Genomic DNA, 15,419 nt, shown 5'->3' on the forward strand with positions numbered 1-15,419 from the left:
GAATTAATTCGGACTCTGCCCAAGAACTGTATAAGAAGGGACCAGCCGAAGCAGCAGTCGTGAACTTGGGAGGTCTGGTGCGATAGAGGTCAGATCTGTGCGTGTTCACCCAGCTCCAACCCCGGGCTCGGTGCTGCTTTTCTCGATCGTGGCTTTCTGTGTGACCGATCTTTCGGCCGCGGAATAAAATCTATTTCTTTATTAAATTTAATTTGGCTGAATTTCTTTACTTCAGTGCTAATTGCAGTCCTGGTTAGAATGAACCTCCATTTATAGTTAAGTCACTGATAATGACTTTGCACCCAAGCTAGCCAAGAACCACACAGCCAGACTCCTTATGACATCTTTTAATAATTAATAACCCTGGCATTTCAGTCTCTAGAGAAGCAAGCAGGGTTTGACAAGACAGGAAGACCAAAACTGAATATCTACCAGTGCTTTGATCCTGGGGGGATCTGTTGGTGTGGCCAGCTTGCAGTTCCCCAGCACTAGGGAGAGACAGAAGGTGGGCTTTGCCCTCAGGGCCAGGGGCTCCAGCCCCAGCAAAGAGCATCAGCAACCACACCAGGCTCCTGTCAGAATGGGAGCTGTACCATGACTTAATAACAAGACTGAATAAAAGGAACTAAATCCAGTTTGCCACAGTGTCAAATGCGAGTAGTTGAACTTTTTGTAATAATTTTTTAAGAACATAAACTCCCTTTATGAACCTGAGTTAATTATTTTATGACCAGAGAGGTCTTACACTACTTCTGCTAGACTAAAGCATTTCACTAAAGAAAACCATCTGAAAAGGAGGGAGCTTTGCTGGGTTCAGAAAGTGTTTGTCAACCTGCTTGTAAATGTGCACGGAAAAGTCAACCCAGTTTAAGCTCATTACCCCGGGTAATTCAAACCTTGCCACAGCAGGATTTTTGGAGCAGAGAAGCACCGGAGAAAGCCCTGCTCACGTTCAGGGCCATGAAAATGCCATGTGTTCACCCAGCACGTTTCCCTTCATTCAGTGCTCATCTATTGCTGCTGGCATTTACAGGACTTGGGAAAAACATCCGTCCAGTTTGTTGTTTACAGCCGGGAGTACAACTGCAAAATGGTGGGGGGGGGGGGGGGAGGAGGTGTGGGGAGCCCTGGGACCATTTACCCGGGGAAACAATCTCACCTGCTCGGGGGCTCAGGACCAGGAGACACACGTGCTGCACGGCCGGCACGGGGAATGTGCTCAGGCAAGTTCTGCGGTCACGCTGAAGTCATTTATTTTTATTTTAGCAACACTTAGCATTCGCAAAACAGCCGGATGGAGCTCAAGGACACAGGTAAATAAGCAGAAGCAGCATGATTTGACACAGCTCAAAGTTTCACTCTGCTCTAAAACAAGCTTTTCTTGGTGCAGAAAAAGGGTGAGTGTTTTTTCTTCACGTGCTGAACCAAGAAGCAAAATAAGGTGTTTTCGCAACTAAATGAACTGATAACGGGCTTTGTCATGCATCCCTAGCTAATTGGGGCGTGATGAAGTGCATAATTCCAAAGCTATCTAGCCTGAGGGCTTAAAGGAAAGCTTAACTCTGCCTGCAAAGCAGAGTGGCGATAGCTGGTGTGACAACTGCCTATCAGGAGGATGCAGGCTTTCAAACCAGCCTGACACAGGGGCACTATCTGATTGCAGCTCGAATTCTGCCCACAGTCCTGCTGCTGGGTTCAGCAGTTACTCGATGGCCAATAAGGCATTAAAGAGTCACAATGTACAGCTTATTTCAGGAGGAAATATTTTAACAGACCAGGTGTCTGTCATGCATGCATTAAGAAAACCAGGACACAGCATACCAAATTAAGTTCAGCTACGGTAAAATAATTGTAACAGAGCAATGCTGACCCCCAACTATGGACCAGTGAGACCTGGCTTTTGCTGCACAGGTGAGATTAGGTTTTTCTGGTTTGTTTTCCTTCCTGTTTCCTTGCATATATAAACCACACGTATATAGTATATATTCACATAAATATAGCATATATTTACTATTCAGATGTTTGAGATAAAACCCCAATATTTTAGAGAGAGAAGTGTCCTTCAAGCTCAGCAGCACAAACTATGGTCTCACAGAAATACAAACTGCAAGAGAAAAATAGCCCCTACTGTGCAACCCTTTCACTTTGTTAGATTGCAATATATTTTCTTATTTTTCATGTGCCTGGTTCGTGTGACCCTGCCAGTATGTAAAAATGGTTGTTGACAGTTTCTTTGTTTTGGTTTTATTACAATGTAATTTATGGGATGCTGAAAGTCTGCAAGTACTTGTACTTGACTGACATTTCTCTGAGAGTCAAAAGATTGCTCTGTGTACTTGACTGAGATTAAAATGAGTAGACTGCGTATAGCTGTATCCTCCTTTGAAAGTGCAGGATTGGAAGGCTTCCATTAAATTGTTATTTTCAGTTATTATTAGCTCCTAAATCAGTTAATATAATTCCTTTCCCATAATGAATGCACAGCACTGTAAGCCTAAATGCCATATTTTCTATTGATCTATTTCCACAACCTGTTTAGTGAAATAATTAAAATGATTTACAAGGCTGACCCAATATCTTAGTGGTTTAGTAAATCACGCTGCCATGTGGGAGGCTCAGCTGGTTTTAAAGCACAGCTCGTGGCAGGAGCAGGACCTGAGAGAGGGGAGCTGTGCCGCACCTGGAGATGTGCCGGGCTCCGGAAACGCCTCCTCCGGCACTCAGGGAGAACAAGGGCTCCAGCTGCTTTGCTCAGTCATCACCCCTGGCCAAAGATGGGGAGTTTCTTGGTGCCACCCAGAGAGATCAGAATCTGAGCTGCAGGGAATGTATCTACACTGGCAAGTGGATCATCCCCGTTTTCTACCCCCAGAACTGACTCTGTATATCTGTGTGGGCACCAAAAATGTCTCAGCTGTGGAGTTTGATATTTTTACATGCAACACAATGAGGGAAATTATTATTCCTACCTTCTTTTTTTGTTTGTTTGTTTTAATTCATAAGAAGAGGACAGCACACAACGCACATCTGTGTTTAAATGCCAGGCTTATGGCTCGGTATGATTCAGTAGTGTCAAGACAAAGACACACTTAGGCATTCCCCAGTCCCTTAAAATCCCTAGAAGTCACTCCTCAGGTGATAGGGAGAGTTTCATTAAGATGATCTCCTTGGCACAGGAGCCCCTCCTGTAATGATATGAGCTCTCCTGATGCCTCCATGTCTCCCACAGTTCACACAGGCAAACACACAGGGCTGACGCTGGTAGGACCACCAGCATATTCCTGTGTTTGTTCCCAGCTCACCTCCCAGTGTTAAGGAAAGACCGAGAGCCCTTGGAGCAGGGGCAGAAGGACATTACAGCAGAGCCTGGGAGGAGACACAGCAGCCAGGCTGTGTAGCAAGAGTGGCAAGAGCCAACTAAAAGTACCATTATCAAAAGTGGGTAACAACTCTCTTTCTCATGAAGAGTGTGGATTTTGACAGCTTCAGTCTGGAACAAAAAGGATCGAGGTGACTTCTGGGGATCAGGGCAATGGCTGTAAAGCAAGGAGTGTGCAGCCAGGGTCAGCCCTCCTGGGGTCCCTCAGTGTCCTGCCCTGGCCAGCCATGCTGGGAGAACATCCCTTACACGTGTGTGGACAGGAAGGACACAGACCTCCATCCTGGAAAGACAGAGCCCGTAACTCTGAAATCAGTCAGCTTTGAGACACCACTTATAATGTATCTACTTGCAATCCCTGAGCAAGCCTCGACCTTGCTTTCAGCATCTAGAACATTTTTTTTGTTCTATTATTTTGCATAATTACAAAAAGAAAAAGAAAAAACATCCTATAAAAAAAACTTTTAAATTTGAAGACAGTTGCTGGATGCACTTTGCAGCAGATGTTCTTATCTTCCTTCCCTGACTCTGACCCACAACCAATTCTATTTTGCTTTAAATGGACCTGTAATTTCACAATATGTATTCAGCTGGAAATATTTTTTTTTGTTAAATAAACTTTACCCTTGTGCTGACTGCTCCAGGCTCTGAAAAGAAACACTTCTACCTTGTGACTGTTCCAAAATGTAGGCCTGAAATGTAAAAAAAATGGAAGTGTTGGTAAATGGGCTGTAATCATACCGAAGGGCAAGTGAATATTCCTCCTCTAAGGCAGAAGAAAATAAAGGGAAATCTGCTTTGCTTCTGCTGCCTCAATGCTGATAATATTACAGATCAGAGGGCTTTTTTTAGAAAGAAGCCTGCTGTGCTGCAGTGTGTGTTTCAGTGTTGAAATACCTGTAGTCAAGCCCTTAAAGCCACACTTGGACATGTAAATCAGGGCCTTGTTTCATGTCCCCAGCAGCACCTGGTGTTGCCAGCAGTGCAGGGCCCTGGCAGACACCACCACAAGCACAGGCAGCTCCGGACTCACCACGGGCCAGTGTGCACTGGGAGCAGCGTGTCTGTCCCCAGCTGTGCACCTGAGAGCTGTAGGGATGTTACATGAGAGCTCAGTGCCTGTGACAAATAGCACTGAAGTGATGGGAGGTTCAAAAATGACCTCAGAGAGGGACAGTAACATGCAAACACCCACGTCCTGAGTGCACAGCTGGGTCACTGCCTTCTGCCCCAGGAGAACATCTCCCCCACTTCAGTATCTGCCTGGCCTCAGATTAGTTTTCTTCCGGAATAGGATGACCACAAACCAGAAGGGGCTGGGCAGCCCTGGGGCCAGTGTGTGCCACATGGCTAAAGCTGACAGGGTCCTGAGCAGTGACTTGCTCGCTGCCCCGAGCCTGCATGGCATGCACAGCTCTGTTGGTGACTACCAGCTCTGCTGATTACCCGCTCTTGGTGACTGCCAGCTCTCTCAGTGATCATCTGTGTGCTTTTAAATACAAGTCTGTCCTTTCCTGCAGCTCCTCTGTACACCTGCCAAAGCATCCATCCTTGAGCTTGCTGTAGTCCCAAATAACCAGTGTTCTTCCTGTAGCAGGATCCACCCCTGCAGCACTCCTCATTTCACACTCATGTAACTCTCAGAAATCCTTTAAACCACAGCAACAGAGTGACTTGAGCTACCTGCTAACTAGGGCTCTGTACTTACTGAGCTGTGGCAAAGCCAAGGAGCCCCCGGCAGCTGTCTGCAAGTGTGCTTTGGGTCAGGTATAAGCCTGTGATTGGTTAATTCTGTTTAGAGAATGTACTTAAATTAAACATTTTCTCTCTCCCATTTTCACACACTGTTCTTTTTTTAACAAGTATAAGGTGCTTAATAATCTCTACCACCTGAAATAATCACAGGCAGGATGAAAGGTCTCCCCCTCCCACCCTTGCCATTTAATCCCACTGCAAAATGTATAAATTAATCCCATGCTAAAATTAACATATATTGCTGAGGCAAATGAATTGGCATCTCCATGTATATCTATTAGCTTCCAGCATTTCCTGAGAGAGCTTTCATTTAATTACCAGCCTGACAGCCTAACTCACTCCCGAACTGCAGCCACATTTATTACTTTTATCTCCTTGGACACCTGCCTCCGTGGTTTATCAGATTTCTACTGAAGAGAAGGACAGAATATTTTCTATTGCACCAGGTTATTGTTTCTTTAAAAGGCACTTACTAGAGCCCTGACCTCACACAGGGGGTTGTTTTGGTTAGCTTTGGATGGGCTTTTTTCTTTTTCAATTATCAAAGGACTGCTGCAGCGTTAACCCTCTCACTGGCCCACCACACTCCGGCAGCTCTGAAGAAATGGGATTACAGACAGGGAGCTGAAAGCCTCATCACCAGCTCTGTGCAAGCAGCTGACCACTGCTCATAAGGACCCTGCCTGCAGTGGGAGTCCAAGCCCTCAGATGCTGTGACTGCTTTTCACACTCCCCTGGATGAAAACTTGAAGTGGAAAAGCTGAGAGAGTCCTGAGCACAGCTCAGTGCCCTCCACTGCAGTCCAGTGAGGGGGATTTAGCTGAATTGCTCTTGATGGTTTGGGTCACACTTTATACAGTCACGGATGTCTCTATAATTGGTTGATAAAACACCAATGTAGATACAAGGAACATTATAAAAGTAATGCTGCCTCCATGCATTACCAGCATGGTCCCAGGCAGCATTATGGGTTATCAGTACCCTGTGTGAGTATGCACCACTCCATAACAGCTGGGAATCGCAGCTCTCCTTTCAGATTGCCTCAGGCAGCAGCTCAGGATCCTGCTGGTTCAGGTGCTGACTGTGGTAACAGGGCTCACTCAGCCCAGTTACAACAGACAAATAGTTCCCAGTTGTTTTTCTCTGGGTCACACTACCTGAGACACACAGGTCCCCTGGGCAGGACTCTCGTGAGCTGGCGTGTTGTGACAGACATTCAAACCAGTGTCTGGGACCTGAAGCTGTGTGGTGCAGAGGAGCCCTTCCCGTGTGTACTCAGCAACTGCATCCTTTGGAGGTGCACGAGCAGATTTGCTTTGTTGAAAGGAATGGCTCACTCCTGACAGCCCCAGCACGCTGCTTTCAAAGAGTCTGGCAGGAACAGGGCTTTGCTGAGAGTGATGCTTTTGAGAAGGATGCCTCATTACAGAGGAAAAATGAGAAATTCTTATCTGTTCAGTTAATGAACCTTCTCACTTTCCTGGGATTTCACAGCAGTTGTAACTCCAGGCACGGTGGCTGTTTGGCAGGAAGCACCTGCTGGCTGGGAGCTGTGCAGGACGTGGCTGTGCTGCAGGCACTGACCAGTGTGGCTGCAGCCTCCTGCTCCCAAATGGGTCGGGCTGTCAGAGGCAGTGCCCATGGTTCCAGCCAGAGTCCCCATGAGCTGCAGGGTACCCTCCCCTGCCTCTGACCCGAGCACCTGCTGGGAAACACAGCAAAAGATGCTTCAGTGAAACACAAATTATTTTAACATACACCTTTTATTTTCAATACATCTGTATTATATTCAAAATTTAATGAGTTATGTTAATTTTATGTAGTTTAACCAAAACCAAATGAAATAAATTAAACTAGTCAGTCTGCTATAACTCCAATGACTATTATTACTTTCTAATTTATTATTCTTGATCCTCGTTTTTGCATCATACATCCCTATAACACATGAGCCAATGTTAATTAAGTTTTAAAATAGAATATTCAACAAGATCTAAATGAGACTCAAAGCATAACAAAAGTAATGACTGTGAGACAGACTGTCATGGAATAATACATGAATGCTGAATGGTGGTATTAATTAGTAAATACAAGCTGTTCAGGAGCAGAAGTCTTGCCTGTCATGGTGATGTGTGTTTGGATCATACGTGATCCAGCATGCAGGGAAACCAAATGTCAGCTGCCAAAGCCTCAGCTTTTCTGACTGCTCATTAATGTTTTGGGGAGCAAGTGTTGCTATTTTAGGGGTGCTCTGTGTGGTAAGGCTGGGTAGTTGTAGTTTTATTAGTTATCTCCAGGTATTGTAGGGTTGCCCATATTTTAAATATTTTAAAACTGATATAGCTTCTTATTTTGACATAAGAATATATTGGTGTTTAAAAAGTGGCCTCCTTAGCTTGTGGTGAAATTGAATTCCTTCAAAAGCCTCTTTTCCCTGATACTGTGATGCAGAAGAGGTTGGTGTATTGGGGAACTGGAGTCCTGTATGCTAAACCAAGCTGCAAACAGGCCCATTTCTTCCAAAAGAGGACACAATTTGTAAACTTTTTAAAATTTATCTTTAACCCTGAAACAGTGAGCTGGAGTCCAACATCCCTGTACAGACAGTCTCGGGCTGCCCTCTAGTGTGAGCAGCTGTGGGGACAGGGCACAGCCTGCCAAAAACCTGCCATGTTTCAGTTTTTTTATAACCCAGCTATTAAATCATTGGGATTTTCTGACAATATTTTTATATTATTATTTGCTTCTGATTTCTGTGCCACTGAGATTTGGACCATGCTTCCGAGCGCTTTCTTGTTTCTGTCAGGCACAGACAAGCCAGTCTTTTGTCTGTGCCCTGCAGTGGCAGCTGCAATTCGAGATGAGAAGGAGCCAGGACTGCAAGGAAATAATGAACTTTCAGCTGGGAAGGACAGTTTATCAGCTTGGGGAGGGGCAGAACACGATGACAAGCCATGAGTTAAGGGCAAGCTGATAAAGCAGAAAAATTAGTGGAAAAATATATGGAAAGAAAACATTTGAGGGATATAGAGTACTTCAAAAGATGCTGCTCATCAGTCAGCCACAGCAATCTAGAATCAGTCAACCAAGTCCCCAATGCAAGAGTTTGGGCTTGCACACACAAATATTGCAAAGCTTCCTTTGGCAAACCTACACTGACATGAGATGAAAATTCAGGCTATTCATGTCAATCACTCCATGTACCCACTGGGCTGGACAGCAGATTTAACTCTGCCCACCCACCACCACCCCCCAGACATGACCTGTTCCAGGCTGGGTTTTTCCAGGGAACCCTGACTACTGACTCCCTGGAAAGGTCCTGGCTGCACAGCCAGTCCTGGGAGGGAGCAGGTGTGTTGGGTCTGGTCAGCCAAGGGGCTCTAAAACTGCTGGCATGGAGCTCCCTCCAGGCCCAAAGGAGATGTCAGGAGCAGGATGCCACAGCCAGGTGCAAGCAGCAGCTGGTGGGATGATGGCAGGGCTGACACAGACTGAATGGATGCTGCTTCAGCACAGCCATGGGAAGGGGGTGGGAATTGTATTATCTGGATAGAGGAAATCAGATCAGAGGGCTTTAAATGGAAATTATTTTCACCAGTACAGATGTCCCTAAGGACCAACTTCAGCTGCTAATACAATTTGGCCAAGAGGAATAAACTATATTGATCTTGAGAGCTCAAATGCTTGCTGAGACAGTCCTTCTAGAGAATTACAGTATTTATTTCCTGCATCACTGACAGTCAGCAAAAGTATAACAGTGATTACAGCCCAGTGACTTTTTGCACACACCAGTTAACTTCCATTCATCTCTTTCTTCAGTTCATAATTACTCTTTTTTATAAAAATCACTGATCTGCTATTCTTGTGTCACACAAATATCTTTAATTATATTGTCTTTGGTCACTTCACATCTCAAGTTTTAGCTTTCTGTGACTGTCACTATGAAGCTCATTCTGTAATTGCTCCACAGCCACCCAGCTCTCCCAAGACACTGCTGTCCCCCAGCCTGGCCTGTACTCAGGTTCTTGCCCATCTCTGCAGCTCAGCAGCCCCAACAGGTACAGCAATATCCTCCCCTACCCTACACAGGTAGATTGTGTCCATGGAAGAAGTTTGCATGGGTGTGTGGGGGGGGGGGGAGGTGTTAGTATTTTTGGAGAGCAATAAATAAAGCCACATAGATTTCATTGGATAAGAAATGCCAATGATGGCATCTATAACATGGTATTAATTAATAGTCTATGTCAGGGAATTTTATCCCTACAAACCTATTCCAAGGGGATTTACTTGAAGTAAAAAGCTCAAAACTCTAAGACACTAAGACAGGGTGCTGCACATCCCGAAGCATGCATTACAGTTATTTTTTTAGCATATTTCCACATCACTTTATATTCACATCTTATCCATCTTTCCTCGTTTCTCTGAGCCTTCTTTTTCTTATCTACAAACTGCCTTTGCCTATTCTGTGGTTTCTCAGTTTCTTCACCTATTCTTTTTCATGTTTATTTGATGTGACACAGAGCCTTCTTGCTGGGACACACACTAACACGCTGATCTCTCTCCCTCAGACATTGTATCTGAAGATAAATTGGGGAATGAAGATGTAGAGCTGTTGGAAGAGACTGGTTTCCCCAGGCACCAGTTTAGCCTGGATCATTGGATTTACAACACCAGCACCGCCAACACTGATTTGACTATTAATCCCTGAAGAGCCCTAAGAATTGCAGCATAAATCCAGTGAAGGAGCACTCATACGGCCCTAAAGACCCATAGCTCTTATCCTGGTACTCCATTCATGAAAATTGATCTTCTCATAGTAGCAATGACAACTCAAGGAGTCCATGCTTTGTAAAACCAAGAGATCCACTTGCTGTGGTAATGTACTTAACTGCCAGGAGGTCTGTGATACAAACCAGCTGCTGTTCATGCTTAGTACTCTGCAGAGACTGGCCCTTTCTCCTTTACACACGTCCAGAGAGATCTACTATTTCATTTCCTGTTAGGGATCACTTTAGTACCTTTGTGCCCCACAATAGCACTCAACAAAATCATCATGTTTCCTATACCCTGCCTCAGTAACTCCCTCCCCAAATATCCTTTTCCAAGCAGTGCTTAATTATCTGCTAAGCCAATATTGACATGTGACAAGAATATAAATCTCTTCTGTATTTGGAGAACAATCATGCCTGAGCAGAGGCTGCAGGAGTTGGGACTGGGCTGGCAAGCAAAAAGAACTGGACACTGGTTTCAAGATACTTCTAAGTGAGCTGGACTCTGTCCTATCCCGGGAGGAAAGAGGCCCTGATGTGTCAGAGCATGTAAAGCTTGCAGTGATTGGCATCTTCCTATGTCTTGACCTTGATTGCTAGAAACACGAGGGCTGATTTTAACCAAAGATCTCATGTTGCTGGGTGTGCAGTTCCAGGAACAGATCTGTTACCTGCTGAGAACAGAGCCAGGCACTGCCTGCAGCGGCAGCCAGGGCTACGGCTGGAGAAGCCTTGTAGGACTGCATGGGACCAGGAAAAACTTCTCTCCTACCAAGGGAAGTGGGATAGCAGGAGCTTTGGTAAGGGCAGAGAGGACCTGCTCCTGCTGTGGCCCCCAGAGCTTGGGCGGCTGCTGGCTCCAGTACCACATTTGTGAATCCTGGGAGGAATTTCCAGAACAAAGGAGGCAACAAAAGAGGGAGATGAGGAGACCGCAGGATGGAAACGTGGAAATGTCTGTCCTAGCATCTGTGGTAGGAGTGACTGCAGGATAAGAGAGAAGTGAGGATTGACGCGGCCAGGCTGCCCATCACGAGTGTCCGGACTCCGCTGTTACTATGGGAAGGACACTAACATGCCAATATTCCAACAACAGACTCGTGTACTCCGTGTGTCCATGACCGTGCTCAAGTGGTGGATGACTACAGAAAATGGCCTGTGTTACAGAAGGTATGATTGACAGGGATTTTTAAAAAGAAGTTCCCCCATGATAGTAAATGAAATATCTGCTGTTCAGTGTCTCCCAAATTAGAGAATTTATTAGTACAAGAGCAGTAAATAACAGCCAGACAAATACAACAGCTTCCCTCACGGGAGCCCGCCGAGTTCCGCGAGCGGCGGCGCCGCCTTGTGGCCAGCACGGGGAGCGCCCCTGTGCGCAGGCGCGCCCGCGCGTCATCGCCCCATACGTCATCGCCCGCGCATCATCGCTCTTACGTCATCGCTCCGCGCCAGCTGCGCCGCGGAGCCATGGAGGGTGAGGGGAGAGAGAGGGACGGGGGGGACAGGGAGAGGAGAGGGCAGAAAGAGGGACGGGGGGACAGGGAGGGTGACGGATTAGGGGAAACGGGTGGAGGCTGAGGGATGGAGGGAGGGCGGCCGGGCGGGCGGGCGCTGGTGGATGAGGGATGGATAAAGGGTGAGGGATGCAGGGTAGGCGGTGGAAGGTGAGGGATGGGGGCGGGCGCCGGTGGGCAGTGCGGGGTGAAGGGTGAAGGGTGAAGGGTGAAGGGTGAAGGGTGAGGGATGGGGTGAGCGCCCGCCCCGGCTGACCCTGCGCCGCCGTGCCTTGCAGGGCAGCTGTACCGCCGGCTGCCGCCCGAGGAGACCGCGGAGCTGCGCCTACAGGTACCGACCTGCCCCGGCCCGCAGGGCCCGCAGCTCCACGCCGGGGGTTCCCTGGCGATTCCCACTCCTGCGCGGTCCTTTAAACCCCGTTAGGCACCGAAGCGCCGGGGGTGGGTTGAGTCCCCGGTTTCCCCTGTAAATCCCGCTCGGAACTCGCCGTTTCAAACGAAATGCAAAAAAGAGCTTTTCCTCCAAAATGCGAGTCCGGGCCGGGGCCGGGCTGTGCCCGCGCTCGGCACTGCACGCAGGGGCTTCGGCCTCCCTCCACTGGCACTGACGGGAAGATCTCCCATTCCCACGGAGATTTTGTGGACTTGATAAAACCACTAGTCAGAAGCAAGTTTTAATTTAATTAAAATGTACTATTTTAAAGTGTCCTTTCATATGTCTTTAGCCCCAGGGCTCAGAAAAAGCCAAGACATTTGTACATGACTTCCTGAAGCGTAGTATGCCCAAAATGAAAGATGAAGCTATCCAGGATATGTTAACTCGGAAAGCTGTAGTTCTTGAGCATTATCCCAAAAAAAAGACCAAGCAAAAGAGGAAGAAAACAAAAGGTTTTACTGCCAAGCAGAGGAGAGAGCTGCGTCTGTTTGAAATTGAACCTGAACAGCAAAGGTAAGACCTTGAATGTCTTCTTTGTGCAGTGAGGTGGAAGTACATCAGAAGTGTATAAAAGCAGCAGTACATGCATGTGGATAGGAATCCTTCAGTATGTAAAGTCACACTACTTGTGGCATTTCACCATGAGGAAAAGAGTTCTCTTGTCTGTATAGGTGCAAGATTCATTTCTGTTCATTTCATTTTGTGTACCTGAATATGACAACAAATCAAAACCAAACACAATTCCCTCTGGTTTCAGTTTTCAAAGTTGGACTGTCTGTGACCAGAGAGTAAAAATTCTGCATAAGGTCCCTTGAATTGATCATGCTGAATGAAGCCCCAGCTTTGCTAACAAAGTAAGCAGGGAGATAAAAGAGTAGAAAAAAAAGTAGAAATCTCTTCAGTCTTAGCCTGATTCTCTAAAACACATGACTGTTTTGGGTTGGTAGAGAGGAGCATACTTTGTGCTTGTTTTATAAAGTAAACCAGCTATTTGGACTGGGTCACCTTGCAGGGTAACTTAAGGTTCTGTAACTTACAAATGTCAGTCTTAACTGTGGAAATACAGACTACTTCAATAATCAACCAATGGATGTTTTATAACTAAGTTTTGAATGATACTTTTGATCTCTTTTTACTGCAGATATGCCATCTTCCTCCCACTCCATGAGCTGTGGAAACAGTACATCAGAGACCTGTGCCATGGACTCAAACCCGATGCGTATGTTGACATATTTTAAATTTAGTCTGGGTTTTATACAGTAGATGCTTCCAGTTTTATTGAGTTACTGCTTGAAACTCTACAGTTAATTGATAAGTACTATTTCTGTAAGCTTTGACCATGATTACAATAATCATGGTCATATTTTGTAAACCTGACAGTTCATAGGATTTTTTTCCCTCCTCTTTGATCCCATTTTCTTCTTCAAGGCAACCCCATATGATTCAGGGCAAGCTGCTAAAAGCTGATCTCCATGGAGCCATTGTTACAGGTATTCTGTTTGTTTGCTTGTAGAATGTCATCTGCAGTTAAGTAATGCTTAACTTCACTTAAGTAGTTCAGGTGCTTATTTTTAAATTCCTTTCAGTATTGTTAACTCTAGAATCACATAGTTGAGATCATCTTTCTCTCCTTAAAATGCTAATTGTTTTACAACTACTCTTGAAAATCACATTGTTGGTTGCAAAGGTTAACTGCACATTTTACCAGTGATTACTGTAACTTAATCAGAATACTGCAGACTAATTTTTAAAATCATGAGGCAACAGAAGGGCAAATAAACTCCATCTGAAATTTTCTAATACATACTTCTGTTCTTGCAGTTACAAAATCGAAGTGCCCCTCTTATGTTGGGATAACAGGAATCATTCTACAGGAATTTAAACACGTCTTCAAAATTATCACTAAAGAGGACAAATTAAAAGGTATATAAGAATTTTTTTTCAGTTCTTTTCACGACTTGAATCATAAAAAAATCCTTGAACACACTCTTCATTTTGCACCTCTTGAGTACATTGCTTTATATCTTACTAAAAACAGATCTCATTAGAAATGAGCAATTTAGAAAAAGTGCAGCACTTAACTCTATGCTCCTGTAAGAGGACTAACTTCGGTAATTCCAGTTACCTTTGGAGGCTTGGGTTATTTTTCTTCTCTTGATAAAGTATAAAAACCCTGAAGTGTGTCAAGGCTCAAATCTCCAGGTGAATAACATCCCCTGGTATGTCAGTGTATTTTCATAACAGGGATTTATGTTAGCCCACTTTGGTCAGTTTGTGTCTTTTTGCATTTTCAGTTGTTCCCAAACTTAACAACGTATTTAGCTTGGAGCTTGATGGATTCATTTCCTACATCTATGGAAGCAAGTTCCTGCTCAGAGCAAGTGAGCGATCTGCAAAAAAATTCAAGTTGAAAGGAACTATTGACCTATAATTTCATGGAAAGTCAGAAGCATTCACAGAAATGTCTGCTGTTTTCCTGCAGTTCAAAGACCAGGTTTTCTGGCAGATGGAAAAAGCAACAGCCATGATGAAATATTTATAAAGCATTTCTTCTTATTGAAGAATGAGCAGTATCTGCTGTCTTTAAGCAGTCTCAGACTGTTGAAATTGGTTGTGTGTTTTGTTATTTGTATATAATGTTCTGGCTTTTATTAAAGTTATATGATTAGTATTAATTACCTGACTTCTGTTTCAGTGTATAATTGTAAATCTGTACAGTGAAAATTAGATTTTGTAACTCTGTAATAAATGTTACTGTTGTATAAATTGGTCTTTAGCTGCCTGTTATCTGTTGGCAGTGAGACTGCAGGTGCTGACAGCTGCTTTTTATAATCATTGTGCCTGGGCCAACATCAGCATCTTTGCCTGCTGCAGGCACAGGCAAGTAAATTGTTTCAGCTGACAGGTTTTACCTTGAGTGTCTCCTTCCCTGGGGTTGATGCTCTTACAGATACCAGGTGTGTGCAATGTAACCATGCCAAACGTGCCACACAGCCCTGCAAGCTGTCTGCCCCCCCAGTGCTCACCAACACCCTGCTGCTTTGAGGTTAACTGAGATATGTCTGTATCAGTAAATACACACTGTCATGGCAGAGTGCAGGGAACCCATCAGAGGGAAGCACTTGAAGCTAGAAATTCACAGATGTAAGTGACCCTGTTCAGTCTTGTATTTCAGTTACCCATGGAATTGCCTTGTGAATGTTTAACCTCTGTCCACAGAGGTATTGTGCTTCAGGTATCCTCAGCCCCTTCTACATTTTTTACTGTACACTTCATTTTTGATTGCCCAGATTACAATCTCTCATTGACTAGGCAGGTTTGACATGTTTGGGAGGTGGAAGTGACCCCTGTATTTAGATTGCTTAACATTTTTCTGTTATAAAAGTGCTTCTCTGGTGGTTTTGTTACAAACGTAATTTTCAGAAGCTTTTAATCAATTTCAATATCACATGAAAGACTTGTACCTGGGGAAAGTTCTTCCCTGTCACCTTTCAAGCATTTGTAGCCAACCAGGGTCATTTCTTTAAATAGAACACATAATCACGCCCCAAAGCTGAGTAACTGGG

At 45.0% G+C, this 15,419-nt stretch overlaps 1 protein-coding gene across 1 annotated transcript; it reads left to right on the forward strand.

The window, feature by feature from the left end:
* Positions 1 to 11,324: 11,324 nt before the first annotated feature.
* On the forward strand, positions 11,325 to 14,619 carry POP4 (POP4 homolog, ribonuclease P/MRP subunit). The gene is made up of 7 exons (XM_069026634.1): positions 11,325 to 11,377; positions 11,696 to 11,748; positions 12,143 to 12,366; positions 12,995 to 13,072; positions 13,282 to 13,343; positions 13,675 to 13,776; positions 14,148 to 14,619. The coding sequence occupies exons 1-7, from the start codon at positions 11,371 to 11,373 to the stop codon at positions 14,282 to 14,284; spliced, it is 663 nt and encodes a 220-aa protein (XP_068882735.1). The 5' UTR covers positions 11,325 to 11,370; the 3' UTR covers positions 14,285 to 14,619.
* Positions 14,620 to 15,419: the final 800 nt, after the last annotated feature.

The sequence above is a fragment of the Aphelocoma coerulescens genome, chromosome 11 (assembly GCF_041296385.1).
Source record: "Aphelocoma coerulescens isolate FSJ_1873_10779 chromosome 11, UR_Acoe_1.0, whole genome shotgun sequence".
Lineage (NCBI taxonomy): Eukaryota > Metazoa > Chordata > Aves > Passeriformes > Corvidae > Aphelocoma > Aphelocoma coerulescens.